This window comes from Callithrix jacchus, chromosome 7, assembly GCF_049354715.1.
Source record: "Callithrix jacchus isolate 240 chromosome 7, calJac240_pri, whole genome shotgun sequence".
Classification (NCBI taxonomy): domain Eukaryota; kingdom Metazoa; phylum Chordata; class Mammalia; order Primates; family Cebidae; genus Callithrix; species Callithrix jacchus.
The window spans coordinates 88,974,129-88,993,818 of NC_133508.1; the positions used below are offsets into that span (position 1 = coordinate 88,974,129).

At 47.3% G+C, this 19,690-nt stretch overlaps 1 protein-coding gene, 1 long non-coding RNA gene and 1 pseudogene across 4 annotated transcripts in view; 1 reads left to right on the forward strand and 2 right to left on the reverse strand.

The window, feature by feature from the left end:
* Positions 1–4,642, reverse strand: part of RAB3B (RAB3B, member RAS oncogene family) — a 95,373-nt gene extending 90,731 nt beyond the window's left edge. Inside the window, exon 1 of one of the 3 annotated variants that reach the window (XM_078331761.1) lies at positions 4,425–4,642. In XM_078331761.1, coding sequence (XP_078187887.1) covers positions 4,425–4,616 — 192 coding nt within the window. In that variant the 5' untranslated portion in view covers positions 4,617–4,642. Of the gene's footprint in view, positions 1–4,249 lie in introns of all 3 variants that reach the window. The other 2 variants (XM_035251463.2, XM_078331760.1) reach the window with 2 other exon arrangements.
* Positions 4,643–6,992: 2,350 nt separating this feature from the next.
* On the forward strand, positions 6,993–8,986 carry LOC100399578 (RNA-binding protein EWS pseudogene; annotated as a pseudogene).
* Positions 8,987–12,400: 3,414 nt separating this feature from the next.
* On the reverse strand, positions 12,401–17,999 carry LOC128928166 (uncharacterized). Its single transcript, XR_008472888.2, has 2 exons — positions 17,845–17,999; positions 12,401–12,616 (listed from the first exon to the last, which is right to left on the reverse strand). It is a non-coding gene; the product is annotated as an uncharacterized LOC128928166 (long non-coding RNA).
* Positions 18,000–19,690: the final 1,691 nt, after the last annotated feature.

Here is a 19,690-nt window from a genome sequence, read left to right on the forward strand (position 1 = left end):
AAAAACAAAATTTTTATAATTAGCCGAATGTGGTAGTGTGCACCTGTAGTCCTCAGTACTCTGGAGGCTGAGACAAGAAAATCACTTGAGTCCAGAGGTTCAAGGTTACAGTGAGCTATGAATACACCACTGTACCCCAGCCTGTGTGACAGAGTGAGACCCTGTCTCTCAGAATTAAAATTAAAAAAGGAAGCATCCCCAACATCCTGAATGTCTTGCTACCATATTGTACTTGCCATACCATACTGTCAACATTTGCTATCCACACACAGCATGGCTTTCCCAGTAGGTGGTATGAGAACTAGGAGAGGCAAAGAGCTGAGTTCAGTTGGAAGGCTCATTCAGACGGAAGCCTCCAAGGGGATTGTGTTAGGAGCGGGTGGCCAGGGGCTACTCAGATATCTGGAAGACAGGCAGAAAGCATCTCAGCAGGCAGCTGCCTGAGACAGATCTAAGCAGACAGGTCACTTGCACAGTGGTACGTGCAGAATCGCATTTGTAAGATAAGCATCAATCAAATCTTTCCTCTATTTTGTAACAGTCATATAAAATGATAGCACTGTCTCCATGACAAGCAATACAGATGAAAGCCCAGGAACCATCTGGGAAGTCATCCCTGTCCCAGGCTGGGGGAAAGAAAGAAATGGCTCCTCAAACGGTAACTGTGAAAAACAAATAACCCTTTCAGTCTGATAGGTGGCAAAAATAAGCACTTAAGGAAGAAGCCAACTTCAGCTAAGAAAGATGGGGGAAGAGGAGGAGAGAGCCCTAAAATCCAGAGAGAAGAGATCAGCTCAATAAATGGAGTGAAGAAATAAATGAAGGAACGTCCCTTTTTCCTTTGTATTAGAAATAACACAAGACTGAGTCCAAGAGACCTGGCATTTGAAAGATAAGCCCTGGCTCTTTCAGTGGTTCTGTAAACTTATGCAAATCACACTCTGGGCCTCAGTTTCCTCATCTGTAAAAGGAGTTCTTAAAATAGCTTCCTGGCAAAACTGTTGCAAAAATTAAAACCAGTATATGGGAGGGTGCTTTATAAACCCCTTATTTTTTGTTTTGTTTTGGTTTTTTGGTCTCCGTGCTTACTGGTTTCTTCTAGCAAGTCATCCTGAGTAGTGGAAATAGTTTGGGGTTCCAAATCAAACAAACTGGATTCAGTTACCAGCTCTATCATTTATTACCTATGAGACCATGGCAATAAATTTTACATGATTAAGAAAGTTTCCTCATTCATAAAACAAGCATTGTTGGGAAAATTATAGGTAATGTGGGTAATACAACTAGAATAGTGCAGTAATTTCTTGGTATAGGCAAGGGATTGGTTCCAGGACCCCCACATATACAGAAATCCACACCTACTCAAGAACCACAGTTGGCCCAGTGGAACCCACCTAGACTAAAAGTTGGCCCTCTGAATATACAGACTTCACCTCCCGCCACTACTGTATTTTCTTCTCTTTTTCTTTTTTAAGAGATGAATGTCACTCTGTCTCCCAAGATGGAGCACAGTGGCCTGATCATAACTCATTGTAGCTTCAAATTCCTGGGCTCAAGCAATCCTTCTACCTCAGCCTCCCAAGTAGCTGGGATTACAGGTTCGAGCCACTGTGCTTGACCCAGCCAGGTATTTTTTTCTTAATTTTTTTTTTTTTTTTAGAGACGGGGGTCTCACTATGTTGCCCAGGCTGGAGTGCAGTGGCTATTCACAGGCACAATCCCCCTACTGATTAGCACGGGAGTTTTGGCCTGCTCCGTTTCCGACCTGGGCCGGTTCACCCCTCCTTAAGCAACCTGGGGGTCCCCCGCTCCCAGGAGGTCACCATATCAATGCCAAACTTAGTGCAGACACCTGATCAGCATAGCGCACTACAGCCCTATGAGCTTGGTGGGCTCAAGTGATCCTCCCACCTCAGCCTCCCAAATAGCTGAGACTACAGGCACGCACCACCATGCCCGGCCACCATGGTATTTTTAAATCAGTGTTTGGTTGAAAAAAAACTGGGAAGATCAAGTTCACAAACGTTCTGGAGGAAGAAAAAAATAAAATTAAAATTAAAAATAAGAAAAAAAAATGGGGTATAAGTGGACCTGCACAGTTCAAACTCATGTTGTTCAACGGTCAACTGTATATGCAATAGAGCAGGGGATCAATAAATGTAATTCTCTGTCTTCTTACTTGGAGCATTTCAGCAAGGATAAGGAAAAAGTTGGGCAAATATGGACCTCACCTTCCTACCTAAAGCCATACTCTACTTTTCTAATTCAATCTGTCTTAAGACCATTCCCCACTGCTGACCCATCACCACCTTCACTGTTTTACCAGGTCTCTTAGAGCTACAGAAACAATATCATAATAGCTACCATTTATTGAGCACCTACTAAATGTCAAGCATTTTACATGGTGCTTTCAATGCATTCCATCTTGCACACAACAGATGCATGATATTCATTTCCTTCCTCCTCCAGATTGGAATGAGATAGCCATGGGTGTGTCCACTGACAGAACAGAGACACACCTGCAGAATAACATCAGTGGGCTCTCTCTTTGTACAGTGTTTTACAGTTTACAAAGTTCTTTTCACCCACATTATCCTATTTGATTCTCACAACAACTCTTGAGAGTGGATGAAGAAACTGAGGCAAGAGCACCACCACAGCTCAATTATTCATTAAATCAACATTCGCCAAGCACCTACTATGCACCAGACCCTGTGCTATACTTGGGGAGATGGAGAGAAACCCTAAGGACTTCAAGCTTAGAGGGGAAACCTATTTAAAGATTTTCTATAGGTTACTGATGCCTCCCTTCATGTCATAATCTTTAAGAAACTGAAGGTTTATTTCTTGGACTGGAGATGCTTTTAGATTTTTGCCTTTTCCCATACAGTTTCCTCTGATAGGAACACACTTTCCGCCACTACTAGCTAAATTTTTCATGACCAGAAAGCCTTCCCGGACCCACCCATCTCCCCCACAGCACCTCTTCTCTGGCTCCCACAGGACCAGGGTTTTCCACTTCTATAGATAAGGCTTTTTATGGCTTCCATTGTCTTCCTCTGTTTATAGGCATAGAACAGGTGGGCACCCACTGACTTCCATTGTCTTCCTCTGTTTATAGGAACAGAACAGGTGGGCACCCACCTGTGCCCACACACACACACACACACACACCCTCTCCTTTTCCTGTCTCCCACCCCTTTCCATCTGGATTCCAGGAAGCTGAGGGAAGAGGGCCCATTTTTCTCCCACCCCCTCCACATCTCTCTTAGCTTCCAGAGGGTGCTGCCCTTCCCTCCCCAAAGTTCCTTCCATGCTTGGACTCCAGAACAGAGTTGGCCTGTGGATGAGTTTTTCTGTCCAAAATTCTTTTCTGTGATCCCGGGTGCCAATGTAACAAGGTCCAGTGCCTGTGTCCCCTTGTCATACTCCTGAGTGGCCAAGACACCGCAGGTGCCTGCGCTCCACTCAAGCCTCCATTATCTTTCCACCCTTACACCACAACTCACACCTGGCCTCTTCCCCAGCCTGACCCAGTGCCCCACCACCCTGAACTCTTCAAGTTCTCTCACGATTCCTCCGCTTGCAGCCTCCAGACCCTACTCTATTCCAGAGTCTCCTCCCTCGTCCTGACCATAATATAGGCCCCTGTGTCCATTTCCAAAGCCACTGTCCTCTATCTCCACCGGCTCACGGCCCCCTTCCTCTGCAGCCGGATAGACCCAGCCTGGCCTCTCACCCTTTTATTCTCCCAAGCCCTACTCTTTGCCCTCCATCTACGGTTACCCCCTCGCCGGACCCCTGGGCTCCAGCTCCGACACCAGCTAGCCATACCCACATCCCCCATAAATGACCCTCTACTGACCAGACACTCCCCTGCCGCCCAGCGCCGCTTCCCTTCGGCACCGCAGTCCCCTCCAGCTCCAAACGACCCCCGCAGAGCCAGCCCCCTCCCCTTAGCTCCTCACCTCCACGCCTCCCCAACACCCCACCTCCGCTCTAGCTCCCCTCAGTCCTCTCCCTTCATCGCCCCCTTTGCTGCCCCTCGGCTGCCAGGTACCCCCTTTCCGCACAGCCCCTCTACGCCCTCCTCGCAGCTCCCACGCCCCCGTTTCCCCCCGCGATCCCTCACTGCCCTCCAGTGGCTCCTCATCTCTCCCCTCAGCCCCAGCGCGGTCTTTCTCGCTCCCCTTCCGCCCTTAGAGCTCCTCCGGCTGCCCCCACGGTCCGGGAGACCCCCTCGACTCACCCTCCAGAGGCGAGCCCCCACCTCAGCCGCCGCGGAGCCCCCTCCCTCGCGCCTCTCCCGGCTCCCCTCCGCTGCCCCGCGCTCCTTCTCAGTGCCCGCTCTCGGTGCCCGGTGCCCAGCGCCGAGAATCGGTCCCTTATCCTCGCGGGCTGGCTGCCGTGGCCGCGCCCCTTACCGCGGACTCCGAGTGCGGGACGGCGGGTTCGCTCTCGGACGGTCGGCGGAACGGCAGGACCTGGCGGCGGGAGAGCTCGGCGGGGGCCGGGGCAGGGCGCCGCGGAGGGCTGCGGGCGGGTCGGGTCCAGTCCGCACAGTGGCGCCTGAGGGCTGAGGCTGAGGCTCCAGAGCTGCTCGGCTCCGGCCGCATCCAGGCCCCGCCCAGGGGCGGAGTCTGCATTGACCCCGCCCTGGCCCTCAACTCCTAGCAGGTGTAAGGAATCCGAGGTGACTCAGGACCCCCAGATCCCTCAAATCTGGCTGATTATAGTGATTTATCTTAATTGTCATGACTCGTTCCATTGACTGAACTTACTAGGGTGATCAGAGAGCTTTGATGATAATGTAGCTGATGATGGGTAGCAGTTTTGTCATTTCCACACTGCTTTCTGGTCCGTTCTATCATTCTGCCTTCACAAAAGCCCAGGGAGGGAAGCTGACTACAAGCGGAAACGAAGCCAGAAACCTGGACGCTGTCCTCTACCCTATCTGTGCTTCCTTTACACCCCACATCCCACCACCTTAACATATCCCTGCCCTTCCTCTGTGTCTCAATTGCCCTTATTCTAATTCCAGCATCATCACTTCTTGCTTGTACTAATGCAACAGCTTCCTAATTCCTGCCTTCAATCTCTAATTCATCCTGTAAAACCAGGAGGTGGGTTAGCATGGCCATTTCCACCCTTGCACAAAAATTCTTTCTCCTGGGCTCTCCAGTCATACCACCCACCACCTCTCTTCATTACTGACACCCAGTTGCTCCTTACACATTAAAGATGACAGCCCCTGGCTCATGGTCATTCTCACTAGCCTCTGTCCTGCCATCCTCCTGGTGCTTCAATAGTTATAGGATTTCCTGGTCCCATTCATTCTGAGTGAGATACCAAAACCATTTTTATACAAGCCCAAGCAACCCTTTAAAATGTCATCATGGCTGGGTGCAGTGGCTCATGGCTATAATCCCAGCTCTTTGGGAGGCTGAGGCAGGCGAGGCAGGTGGTTCACTAGGTCAGGAGTTCAAGACAAGCCTGACCAACATCGTGAAACCCCATCTCTACTGAAAATACAAAAGAAAATAGCTGGGTGTGGTGGCATGTGCCTGAAATCCCATCTACTCAGGAGTCTGAGGCAGGAGAATCGCTTGAACCCAGGAGGTGGAGGTGGCAGTGAGCCAAGATCGCGCCACTGCACTCCAGGCTGGGTGACAGAGCAAGTCTCTGTCTCAAAATAAATAAATAAGTAAATAAATAAAATGTCATCATGTTACCATCAACCTTGTTTTAAAAAATTCTCAGCTGGGTGCAGTGGCTCACACCTGTAATCCCAGAACTTTGGGAGGCCAAGGCAGGCAGATCACTTGAGGTCAGGAGTTCGAGACCAACCTGGCCAACATGGTGAAACCCTGTCTCTACTAAAAATACAAAAGTTAGCCAGGCATGGTGGTGCATGCCTGTAGTCTCAGCTACTCAGGAGGCTGAGGCAGAATTGCTTGAACCCGGTAGGCAGAGGTTGCAGTGAGCTGAGATCACTGCACTCCAGCAGTGCACTCCAGCCTGACCAACAGAGCAAGACTCTCTCTCAAAGAAAAAAGCAAACAAATGAAAACTCTCAATCATTTCCCATTACCAGGAGGCTATCAACAGGAGTGAGAAAATATTCTTGTGTGGCCCTAGGAAGTCCCAGTTCTACCAGAGAAGGCAGATACAGGAGGCAATTAACACCCACTCTCAAATCCAGGTATGGACTTCCAGTCTTCCTGAGGTCACAGGAGCCAGCTGACAGCTTGATCTAGAATCATTATCTTTCCCCACAATTCTCCCACATCTCAAATCTTAGAGGTCTGAGTCAAATATCAAAACCATTTTTCCCCAAGTTCCATTATGACCTGGTCTACAGTGTGTATCTCCAGCCTAGGAACCACCCAAACTGACAGAGCCCCTCTGCTTGTGTGGCCTCTGCCTCATACACTTACTCTTCTGAGCTTCTTGCCCAGCCCTTTCACTCACTTTCCCACATCCCACCACACAGTCAGGCCTTTCCTCTGTGCCTTCTAGAATCCTGATATTTTGTCAACAAACTCTCCTATATCCCCTGCTTCTTCAGAATACTCAGGTGACTTCTTTGCCTGAGCCTCCTCCAGGTACTGCCTCCTTTGAAGCCCTCTGCTAGAAGGCTTCTTATTCTTCCACTCCCTGTATACTATAAAACCAGGATGTGGGGTTGGCATGGCCATTTTGACCCTTGTATAAAAATTCTTTTTCCTGTGCTCTTCAACCATACCACCCTCCACCCCTCCTCATCACTGACCCACAATTGCTCCTTATGCGTTAAAGATTGAGCCCCTGGCTCATGGTCATTCTCACTAGACCCTGTCCTGCCATCCTCCTGGTGACTTCAGTAGCTATGGAATTTCCTGGTCTCTCAGTCATTGGCCTCCACATCACCTTGGCCACCAGCTCCCATGATCACTCTTGAGCTCGTAATCACCCACTGCTGTTACCTCTGTAACAGCAAAATCAAACATGCTGAGAACGAGGAGGAAGGAGAGAAAATGGTGTCCACGGATTACAGAACCTGTAGCCAAGCTGCAGTGCAGCAGAGCTACAGTGCTTACACTGCCCAGCCCACTCAAAGATATGCACAGACCACCCAGGCATATGGGCAACAAAGCTATGGAACCTATGGACAGCCCACTGATGTTAGCTATACCCAGGCTCAGACCACTGCAACTTATGGGCAGACCGCCTATGCAACTTCTTATGGACAGCCTCCCACTGGCTATACTACTCCAACTGCCCCCCAGGCATACAGCCAGCCTGTCCAGGGGTATGACACTGGTGCTTATGATACTACCACTGCTACAGTCACCACCACCCAGGCCTCCTACACAGCTCAGTCTGCATATGGCACTCAGCTTGCTTATCCAGCCTATGGGCAACAGCCAGCAACCACTGCACCTAAAAAACTGCAGGATGGTAACGAGCCCATTGAGACTAATCAACCTCAATCTAGCACAGGAGGTTACAACCAGCCCAGCCTAGGATATGGACAGAGTAACTACAGTTATCCCCAGGTACCTGGGAGCTACCCTATGCAGCCAGTCACCACACCACCATCCTACCCTCCTACCAGCTATTCTTCTACACAGCTGACTAGTTATGATCAAAGCAGTTACTCTCAACAGAACACCTATGGGCAACCAAGCAGCTATGGACAGAAGAGTAGCTATGGTCAACAAAGCAGCTATGGGCAGCAGCCTCCCACTAGTTACCCACCCCAAACTGGATCCTACTGCCAGGATCCAAGTCAATATAGCCAACAGAGCAGCAGCTACGGGCAGCAGAGTTCATTCCAACAGGACCACCCCAGTAGCATGGGTGTTTATGGGCAGGAGTCAGGAGGATTTTCCAGACCAGGAGAGAACCAGAGCATGAGTGGTCCTGATAACTGGGGCAGGGGAAGGGGGGGATTTGATCGTGGAGGCATGAGCAGAGGTGGGCAGGGAGGAGGACGCAGTGGAATCGGCAGCGCTGGAGAGTGAGGTGGCTTCAATAAGCCTGGTGGACCCATGGACGAAGGAGCAGATCTTGATCTAGGCCCACCTGTAGATCCAGATGAAGACTCTGACAACAATGCAATTTATGTACAAGGATTAAATGATAATGTGACTCTAGATGATCTGGCAGACTTCTTTAAGCAGTGTGGGGTTGTTAAGATGAACAAGAGAACTGGGCAACCCATGATCCGCATCTACCTGGACAAGGAAACAGGAAAGTCCAAAGGCGATGCCACAGTATCCTATGAAGACCCACCTACTGCCAAGGCTGCTGTGGAGTGGTTTGACAGTAAAGATTTTCAAGGGAGCAAACTTAAAGTCTCTCTTGCTCAGAAGAAGCCTCCAGTGAACAGTATGAGGGGTGGTATGCCACCCCGTGAGGGCAGAGGGATGTCACCACCACTCTGTGGAGGTCTAGAAGGCCCAGGATGTCCTGGGGGACCCATGGGTTGCATGGGAGGCCATGGAGGAGATAGAGGAGGCTTCCCTCCCAGAGGACCCTGGGGTTCCCAAGGGAACCCCTCCAGAGGAAGAAACGTCCAGCACCAAGCTGGAGACTGGCAGTGTCCCAGTCCAGGTTGTTGAAACCAGAACTTCGCCTGAAGAACAGAGTGCAACCAGTGTAAAGCCCCAAAGCCTGAAGCCTTCCTCCCGCCACCATTCCCGCCCCTGGATGGTGATCATGTCAGAGGAGGCCCTGGTGGCATGCGGGGAGGAAGAAGTGGACTCATGGATTGTGGTGGTCCCGGTGGAATGTTCAGAGGTGGCCGTGGTGGAGACAGAGGTGGTTTCCGTGATGGCCGGGGCGTGAACTGAAGTGGCTTTGGTGGAGGAAGATGAAATGGGAGGAAGAAGAGGAGGACGTGGAGGACCTGGAAAAATGGATAAAGGCAAGCACTGTCACGAGTGCAGAGATCGGCCCTACTAGATGCAGAGACCCCGCAGAGCTGCATTGACTACCAGATTTATTTTTTAAACCAGAAATGTTTTAAATTTATAATTCCATATTGATAATGTTGGTCATTATAAATATAATTCCATATTTATAATGTTGGCCATAAACATTATGATTATTCCTTGTCTGTACTTTAGTATTTTTCACCATTTGTGAAGAAACATTAAAACAAGTTAAATGGTAAAAAAAAAAAAAAAGAAAAAATGCTGTGCTGAACTGCTCCCTCACTCCCTTTCTCCCACAAGGCCCTAGTTTCCTCATTTCAAAATAGATGAGATGATAATGATTATTCTTTCCTCCCAGGAATAATGAGATAGCATATAGAGCCATCCTTTTAAAGTCGTGAGACAATATAAGAACAGATGGTATTGCTTTTATGTAGCCTCAGTTCTTCTGGTTGCTTTCTCCTTCTCCCTCCTCTGAAAGGCAGTGTAGTAAATTAGAAAGGGCACACACAGGCTCAGGGCCAGGCAGACCTGATCTTCAGTCCTTGCTTGCTATGTGATCTTATGCCAATTACCTCATTTCTCTCGCACACACATCCCTTCCTTATTTGTAGAAAGAGCAACAATGGGAACTCCTTCTCAGAGTTGTTGGGAAGATCAAATGAGAACACAAGCTACTGGAGAGCACTTGACAGAATTCTAGGCACATGGTAAGCATTCAATAAATAGGAAACACTGTGTTTCTTATAATAGAAAAAAAAGTGCTATTTTTGACCACAACTGCTTCCTGGAATGACAGATCCCAATGCACAGAAGGTCCTTTTTTGTTGTTGTTGAGATGGAGTTTTGCTTTTGTTACCCAGGCTGGAGTGCAATGGCGCAATCTCGGCTCACCGCAACCTTCACCTCCTGGGTTCAGGCAATTCTCCTGCCTCAGCTTCCCGAGTAGCTGGGATTACAGGCGTGAGCCACCGCGCCCGGCCCCAGAAGGTCCTTTTGTCCTGCTTGGGACCTCAGTTGATAAGTGTGAATATGTAAGTTTGGGAGAAGAAGAAAAATCAAATTGCTGTTTATGTTTAAAAAAGGGGTGGAGTAGGTGGGGCATGATGGCTCACACTGGCAATCCCAGCACTTTGGGATCACCTGAGGCCAAGAGTTTGAGATCAGCCTGGCCAACATGGTGAAATTCTGTCTCCACTAAAAATACAAAAATTAGCCAGGTGTGGTGGTGGGCACCTGTACTCCCACCTGCTCAGGAGGCTGAGACAGGAGACTCACTTGAACCTGGGAGGCGGAGGTTGCAGTGAGCTGCCATTGTGCCACTGCACTCCAGCCTTGCAACAGAGTGAGACTCCATCTCAAGAAAATAAGGGATGGGGGGTTGGAGGGGAGGAGAATTTGGAATTCACTTGACAAAATGATTGGAGGGCAAGTTAATAGACAGAGATGGGAGGAGGAAAGGAAAAACATGAGTAAGAAAATCAATGTAAGGATAGGTGCTACATAGGTAAAGAGTAAGAAGAAACTCTCCCATGGTAGGTTGGCAAAAGAGTGTTTCAGCAGTGAAATGCCTAAATGATCCCATTTTAGGGATTTGTCACACACAGGATGTGACCATCCTATGTGACTCTCAAGACTTCAGGAAGGGTTATTACACCCAGGAATCCTTTTTAAGAGAGGAGAACTGTAACAGTGCATGAACAGGGAGTTGAGCAATGTGCTTTGTTAGGTCTCAATTGAAAAAGGAGACTGGAAGCAGAGGTAACTGTGACAGCACAAGCCCTTGGGGAACTTGCAAAAACTTGTGTAGGACTTTGCACTTACATGAGTTGGGAAATGTGAATATTGAGCTTCAAGCCCATTGCATTTGGATCTTAAAGAGGCAAGGAGGTGGCCAGACATGGCGGCTTAATCCCAGCACTTTAGGAGGCCAAGGCGGGTGGATCATCTGAAGTCAGGAGTTTGAGTCTGGCCAACATGGTGAAACCCTGTCTCTACTAAAAATACAAAAAAAAATTAGGGTGGCGGGCACCTGTAATTCCAGCTACTTGGGAGGCTGAGACAGAAGAATCGCTTGAACCTGGGAAGTGGAGTTTGCAGTGAGCTTAGATCACACCACTGTACTCCAGCCTGGGTGACAGAGTCAGACTCAGTCTCAAAAAAAAAAAGGAGGCTGAGAGGCCACATCTTACATTTGGGTTGTATCACTTATGCCTCCATAAGCTACCTTCTTATTGACTAAGGTAGCCACCTGAGGGAAGAACAACAGAAATCAAATCATACTGCACTGTCTTCACTTCCGGATCCAAATGCCCAAGTAAGAATGGGAAGGAAGAAAAATTCTGCCTTTTGTCTTGGCTCAGATTAGTTAACAATTATATTCATTGGATCCTTAAATTACGCTAAGCTCATTCACATCTTTTATCTCATTTAATCCTCAATGTAATTAGGCAAAGTATGGATCATCATCCCTTTTTCATAGACAAGAAAAGAGAATTCAAAAAGTTTAAGTGACTTGCCCAGGTTCATACAAATAGTAAGTGGCAGAACCAGAGGGCAGGTCTGACTCCAAGACCAGAGCTTTTTCTATTAGACTCTAGAATTATATTTTGATTTCCCAGCAAACAGCATTGTGATTAAGAGTCCTGTAAAGTACACGGTATCACCTGCCTGTAGTCCCAGCTACTCAGGAGGCTGAGGCAGGAGGATGATTTGAGCCCAGGAATTCTGGACTATAGTGTGCTATGCAGATCAGGTATCCTCACTAAGTTCAGCATTAATATGGTGAATTCCTGGGAGTGTGGGGCTACCAGGTTGCCTAAGGAGGGGTGAATCAGCCAAGGTCGGAAACAGAGCAGGTCAGAACTTCCATGCTCATCAGTAGTGGGATCACGCCTGTGAATAACCATTGTACTGCAGCCAGGAAAACAGAGAGACTCTGTCTCTATATTTAAAAAATAAATAGACCAGACACGGTGGCTCACACCTGTAATCCCAGCACTTTGAGAGGCTGAGGCAGGAAGATAACCTGAGGTCAGGAGTTCAAGACTAGCCTGGCCAACATAGTGAAACCCCATCTCTACTAAAAATACAAAAAAAATTAGCTGGGCATGGTGGTGCATGCCTGTAGTCCCAGCTACTTGGGAGGCTGAGGCAGAAGAATTGCTTGAACCCGGGTAGCAGAGATTGCAGTGAGCCGAGATTGCACCACCATACTCCAGCCTGGGTGACAGAGTGAGACTCCATCTCAAAACAATAGATAAACAAACAAATAAATAAATAGAGTCCTACAGTGAAATTTCCTTTCGTAGTTGCCAGAGTAATCAGCCTTCTCCATCACCTAGTTTTACACGAAGTATAAAACTGATGCTCTTTGGTTGTTGTTATTAGAGATGGGGTCTTGCTATATTGCCCAGGCTGGTCTTGAACTTCTGGCCTCAAACGATCCCCCCACCTCAGCCTTCCAAGAAGCTAGGATCACAGGTGTGAGCTTTTATTGAATGAAAATCAGTGGCTTAGAAAATGTAGTGGCACAAGAGGATGTCATTTGGAATGTTCAAATTTTCACAAGGTGAATCTTTACCCTAGTGTTAATCCCTCATGTCCAGCTTAGGAACTCAGATGTGTTGACAGGTCATTTTCATCCAACCCCTTCAACAGACTGCTTCATGCAATGGGGTAGCGAAAGCATGTACCTGTGAAATAGATCAGAAATATAGGATTCAATGAGAGGAGTGGTGGAAGATGGGGCAGAAAAAAGAGGCAGAGGCTAGATGGTCCAAAACATTGTACATCATATTAGGGATTTGGGATTTTACCTTACAAACAAAAAGGTTTTAGGCAATGGAATAACATGGTTACATATGACTGTAAGAAAGATACCTCTGCCTGGCCAGGTGCAGTGGCTCCCACCTGTAATACCAGCACTTTGGGAGGCTGAAGCTGGCAGATCACAAGGTCAGGAGCTTGAGACCAGCCTAGCCAATATGGTGAACCCCGTCTCTACTAAAAATACAAAAATTAGCCAGGTGTGGTGGTGGGCACCTGCAGTCCCAGCTACTCGGGAAGCTGAGGCAGGAGAGTCACTTGAACCCAGGAGGCAGAGGTTGTTGCAGTGAGCCGAGATCGCGCCACGGCACTCCAGCCTTGATATAGAATAAGACTTCGTCAAGAAAAAAAGAAAAGAAAGAAAAGGAAGGAAGGGAGGGAGAAAGGAAGGGAAAGAACTCAATGTGTCTGACCCAAGGAACTCAGTGTGTCTGATACAGGACAGTAGAATATAAGATCCACTAATCTGAACTCCACAGGAAAGGCCATACCACTATCCAACACAGGGCCTCCTAACCCATTCTTAGAAGAGCTCAGGGTACCTATAAATATAGGTATTTCGTATTTATATGCTTTATTTCTGGATAAATAAGTATATAAGTATTAACAAAAGGTTTCTCATATCTACCATCTCATTTAACTTTCACAGTGAACCTGTGAAGTTGGGACTGATTTATGCCCTGATGTGAGCAAGTAGTAACTGGCCGATGGTTTCTTAGCTATTGAAAGTAAGGAAAACCAGGGCTCAAATTAGCCACAATAAGAGATTTGGTGAGGCATGGCTATTTTCTCACAGTTGGACAGGTCAGCAGGGAGGAACCTGGGATGTTAGGCCTGGCCTCATGCTAGGTCCTGGGATGTAGACTTGAGAATTAAGCTGAGCCATTAAGAAAAAGTAGTAGTTAAATGCGTGGAGAAGTCACCTAGGCAGATGGGCCAGCATGAACAAAGGCCCAAAAGTGTGAAATGATGTGAAGTCTTCAGAGAACTTGGAGTCTCTAGAAGCATAGGTGTAATGAGCAGAGTAGCAGGTGATGAGTGAGGCAGGAGAGCTAAGTTGGAGTCAGAGGTCAGGCAAAGCCTGGGTGGCCATACAAAGGACAATGGACTCCATGATCAGGGCAGTGCAGAGCTGATACTGGCCTTTATCCAAGGGGAAGACTTGGCAAAAGTTATGTTTTATATAGATCTTATGTCCTGGTGCAGTGGCTCACGCCTGTAATCCCAGCACTTTGGGAGGCCAAGACAGGCGGATCATGAGGTCAGGAGTTTGAGACCAGTCTGGCCAACAGCAGAGCAGTGAAATCCTGTCTCTGCTAAAAATACAAAAATTAGATGGACATGGTGGTGTGTGCCTGTAATCCCAGCTCCTGGGGAGGCTGAGGCAGGAGAATCACTTAAAACTGGAAGGTGGAGGTTGCAGTGAGCTGACCCAGCCTGGGCAAAAGAGCAAAACTCCATCTCAAAAAAAAAGATCTTATAGCCTGCGCAACAGGAATCAGATTGAAGGTTCCAAGATACTGGAAGCAGGGAGATCAGAGAAAATGCTGGTGGAGTGACTTCAAAATAGCTAGGCTGGCAGAGTGCAGTGGCTCATGTCTGTGATCCCAGCACTTTGGGAGGCCGAGGTGGGCAGATTGCCTGACCTCAGGAGTTCAAGACCAGCCTGGGCAACATAGTGAGACCCCCCCCGTCTCTACTAAAAATATAAAAAATCAGCCAATCATGGTAGCATGAGCCTGTAGTCCCAGCTACTTGTGAGGCTAAGGCAGGAGAATCTGGGAGGACTGAACCTGACAGGCAGAGGTTGCAGTGAGCCAGGATTGTGCACTCCAGCCTGAGTGACAGAGCAAGACTCTGCCTCCAAAAACAAAACAAAGCAAAATAACTAGATGCAGTGGCATGCGCCTATAGTCACACTGATTAGGACGCAGAGACCAAAGGATTACTTGAGCCTAGGAGTTTGAAACCAGCCTGGGCAACATAGCGAGACCCCATCTCAACAACAACAACAACAAAAGACAGCAGGAGAGATTATTAGACCTGAGCTGGGAAATGCACTGGGACATGAAAGAAACAAGATTTGGTTACTGATAGGATGTAGATGAAGCAAAAGAAAATTGAGGCAACCAGGAGAGCTTTCTTTTTTTTTCTTTTGAGACAGAGTTTCACTCTTGTTACCCAGGCTGGAGTGCAATGGAGTGATCTCGGCTCACTGCAACCTCCGCCTCCTAGGTTCAAGCAATTCTCCTGCCTCAGCCTCCCGAGTAGCGGGGACTACAGGCATGCACCACCATGTCCAGCTAATTTTTGTATTTTTAGTAGAGACGGGGTTTCACCATGTTGACCAGGATGGTCTCGATCTCTCGACCTCGTGATCCACCTGATTTGGCCTCCTAAAGTGCTGGGATTATAGGTGTGAGCCACCGAGCCCCGCCCAGGAGAGCTTTCTAACTTGGATAGTGTCATTCGCTGTGAAAAAGAGAACAAAAGAGACAGAGGGGCCAGAAGAAGGGGAATGGTGGTAAAAGCAGCAACTGCTCTGAAAATAATTATTCATACTTTATTTATTGTATTTAAATTTAATCAAGCCCATTAGTGTCTCAGTCAGGCCTCTCCCACAGAGCCCAGAAGCAGAATCTAGCACTGTCAGTCCCCAGTCTTTGCTTCCCTGACCCTCTAGGCCTCTTTTTTCCCCCCAGTTCTTAAACAGAGAAAATACCCATTCCATAACTTAACACAATGATGGATAGCACCCTGTTATTGGGGTATTAGTTCCAAACATAATCAAGGTTTCACTGAGGAGCCAGAGGAAACTCAAAGCAGCCTTCTCCCACCAAACCCAAAGATGGGTTGATCACTTAGTATATGCCAAGCACTGTTCTAAGCGGAGTACACAAACATGAGCTAAACAGGCAGAATCCCTTCTCACACAGAAGTTAGGAATCCACAGAGAGGAGACAAACAATAAGTACACAAAGTATCTATGATAATTTCAGATGGTGATACCTATATTTAAGGAAACATTCCAAAGAGATGATTAAGTTAGGATAATTAAACAGGGACAGCCTTTCTGAGGAAGTGACATTTGAGTTGGGACCTGATGGATAAGAAAGAATCAACCCATTTCAGAGATGATTTAGGAAATTAAGATGCAGAGAGAACAGGTAGTTTTCCCAGGGCAAGACAATGAGTGAACAACTAACTAGAGCCTTCCCCACTTGGCTGGGCACCATGGCTCACAACTGTAATCCCAGCATTTTGGGAGGCCAAGGTGGCAGGATCACTTGAGCTCACAAGTTCAAGACCAGCCAGAACAACATGGTGAAACCCATCTTTACCAAAAAAAACAAAGATTAGCCGGGCATGGTAGTGTGTGCCTGTAGTCCCAGCTACTTGGGAGGCTAAGGCACGAGAATCACTTGAACCCAGGAGACAGAGGTTGCAGTGAACCTAGATCGTGCCACTGCACTCCAGCCTGGGTGACAGAGAGAAATAAAAATTGTGCTCACCCTAGGCACAAAGTTCTTCTTTGGTCTCATAAGTTATTACCCACCACTGACCAGATCCCTTTCTAGACCAACTCTGTTAAATGAGGGAATTGAATTAAAATAAGTATAACCACCAGGGCTTGGGGGCTTCCACCTGTAATCCCAGCACTTTGGGATGTCAAGGTGGGCAAATTGCATGAGTCCAGGAGTTCAAGACCAGTCTGGACAACATGGCAAAGCCCCGTTTCTACTAAAAATACAAAATATTAGCCAGGCGTGGTGGCATATACCTGTGGTCCCAGCTACTCAGGAGGCTGAGGTGGGAGGATAACTTGAACCCAGGAGGTCAAGCCTGCAGTGAGCCTTGAATGTACCACTTCACTGCAGCCTGGGCAACAGAGTGAGACCCTATTTCAAATAAATAAATACATAAGTAAATTAATTAATATAATGTAATATATTTAAGTTTTGGAATCAGGCAGTTCTGGGTTCAAATTCAACTTTTGCCATTCACTAATTATGTGATTGAATTTCTCTAGACCATAGGTTGCTTATCTGTAAAATGAGGATGAGGATTATTTCACTGGCTCTTTGAGAGAGTTAAATTAAAGGTGATAATGTATGTAAAATAGGTGGTGTATACCAGACTATTTAATAACATCAGCTACTTTCAGCATAACTAAGTACATTATGCTTGCCAGTGAGTTCACCTTCAAATATGTGTCCAGAGAATGAAGAACAGTTACAAATGGCTTAGAATCTATAAAACAAGTCAGAGTAAGCTCAGTGCAGTGGCTCATGCCTGTAATCCCTGCATTTTGGGAGGCTGAGGCAGGGGGATTGCTTGAGCCCAAGAGCTTAAGACCATTCTGGGCAACATGGCAAATCCACATCTCTATAAAATACAAAAGTTAGCTGGGTGTGGTGGTGCATACCTATAGTCCCAGCTACTTAGAAGGCTGCAGTGGGAGGATCACCTGAGCCCAGGAAGGCTGAGGAGTGATTGCACCATTGCACTCCAGCCTGGGCGACAGAGTAAGACCTTGTTTCTCAAAAAACACTCGGTTTCTCAGAAGAAAAACAAATACAAGACATATGCCTTTCTAATTTTGGAAGAATGTCTCCTATTGGTCGGTCTTTCCTGGAGGGCTTGCTAAGTAAGAAAGCCTGGCCGGGCGCGGTGGCTCAAGACTGTAATCCCAGCACTTTGGGAGGCCGAGGCGGGTGGATCACGTCAACATGGTGAAACCCCGTCTCTACTAAAAATATAAAAAATTAGCTGGGCATGGTGGCGCGTGCCTGTAATCCCAGCTACTCAGGAGGCTGAGGCAGGATAATTGCCTGAACCCAGGAGGCGGAGGTTGCGGTGAGCCGAGATCGCGCCATTGCACTCCAGCCTGGATAACAACAGCGAAACTCCGTCTCAAAAAAAAAGAAAGAAAGGCTGTTAGGTGAGTCTGTGATCTTTGGCAAAGGTAAGTCTCATACCCCCTCTTGTGTCCAAAATGGGAACTGTACTCTCTCTGGACTAAGCGGTAGCCATGGTGCTGAAATCAACCTGGGTATAGTGGCTGAATGGCAGGGAATTAAGGTTTGTTAAGCACCTTCTATGTTCCGGGAAGCTTCTGAGGTATCTTCCATGTATTATCTCATGTCTCATCAACCGTTCAACAGAAGAGAAAACTGAAACTCGCAAGCTTAAATGACTTCTCCAGGTTTTCGTGGATAATAACATATAAAACAGACCTAAAGGGAAAAACTGGAAAAAATCAGTGATATTGATTGTACTATGAGATAAAATCCAACCTCCTTAGCAAATATGATTAGATTCTTTTATCTTCAACTTTATTTTCAACGACCTAACCCCCTTGGTCCTTGTGCTCTGGCCACACAGAATGACTTAGGGTTCTCAGAAATTGCTTTAAATCTCAGCATTTTTGGCTGGGCACGGTGGCCCACACCTGTAATCCCAGCATTTTGGGAGGCCGAGGAGGGCAGATCGCCTGAGGTTGGGAGTTCGAGACTGGCCTGACCAACATGGGGAAACCCTGTCTTTACTAAAAATACAAAATTATCAGGGCATGTCTGTAATCCCAGCTACTGGGGAGGCTGAGGCAGGAGAATCACTTGAACCTGGGAGGTGGAGGTTGAGGTGAGCCAAGATCTTGCCATTGCACTTCAGCCTGGGCAACAAGAACGAAATTCTGTCTCCAAAAAAAAATGAGCATTTTTGCCCAAGCCTTTATCTCTTTCTTAGGTGACTTCCTTAATACCCCTCCCTGATCTAGAAAATTCCTTCCTACTCATCCTGCCATGCCATCCATTTTAGGTGGAGATAATTTAATCTCCTCTTCCTTTGTAGTACTTTTGGAACTCAGACATTATTACATACACACATATATATTCAAATAAATGCTTGTGGAATGGCTATATATATATATATAAAACACACATACACACACACATACACACACACACACACATACACACACACACACACACACACACACAAGCCAGGTAGGTTTTTTTCTTTCTTTCTTTATAACAATATCTTTTTTTTTTTAGACAGAGTTTTGCCCTGTCACCCAGGCTGGAGTGCAGTGACACAATCTTGGTTCACTGCAACCCCTCTGACTCCCCAGTTCAAGTGATTCTCCTGCTTCAGCCTCTTGAGTAGCTGGGATTATAGGCACACACCACCATGCCTAGCTAAATTTTGTAATTTTAGTAGAGATAGGGTTTTGCCATGTATACCAGGCTGGTCTCGAACTCCTGACCTGATCTCAGGTGATCCACCTGCCTCAGCCTCCCAAAGTGCTAAGATCACAGGTATAAGTCACTGTGATCTCTTTTACAATATCTTCATGACATTCAATATATTTAATGTTGAAGGCACATCAGCTGGCCAACATGATGAAACCCCGTCTCTACTAAAAATACAAAAATTAGCTGGGGGTGGTGGCGGATGCCTATAATCCCAGCTATTTGGGAGGCTGAGGCAGGAGAATCGTTTGAAACTGGGAGGTGGAGGTTGCAGTGAGCCAAGGTCATGCCATTGCAGTCCAGCCTGGGTGACAAGGCTGAAACTCTGCCTCAAAAAAAAGGTGTTGGCCAGGCGTGATGGCTCGTGCCTGTAATCCCAGCACTTTGGGTGGCTGAGGCGGGCAGATCACAAGGTCAAGAGATCGAGACCATCCTGGCCAACATGGTGAAACCTTTTCTCTGCTAAAAATACAAAAATTAGCTGGGTGTGGTGGCGTGTGCCTGTAATCCCAGCTACTTGGGAGGCTGAGGCAGGAGAATCACTTGAACCCAGAGGCAGAGGTTGCAGTGAGCTGAGATCGTGCAACTGCACTCCAGCCTGGCAACAGAGCAAGACTCTGTCTCAAAAAAGAAAACAGAAATGTATACCTATTATTCAGCATAAGACATTGACGCTATTCTTGAGTT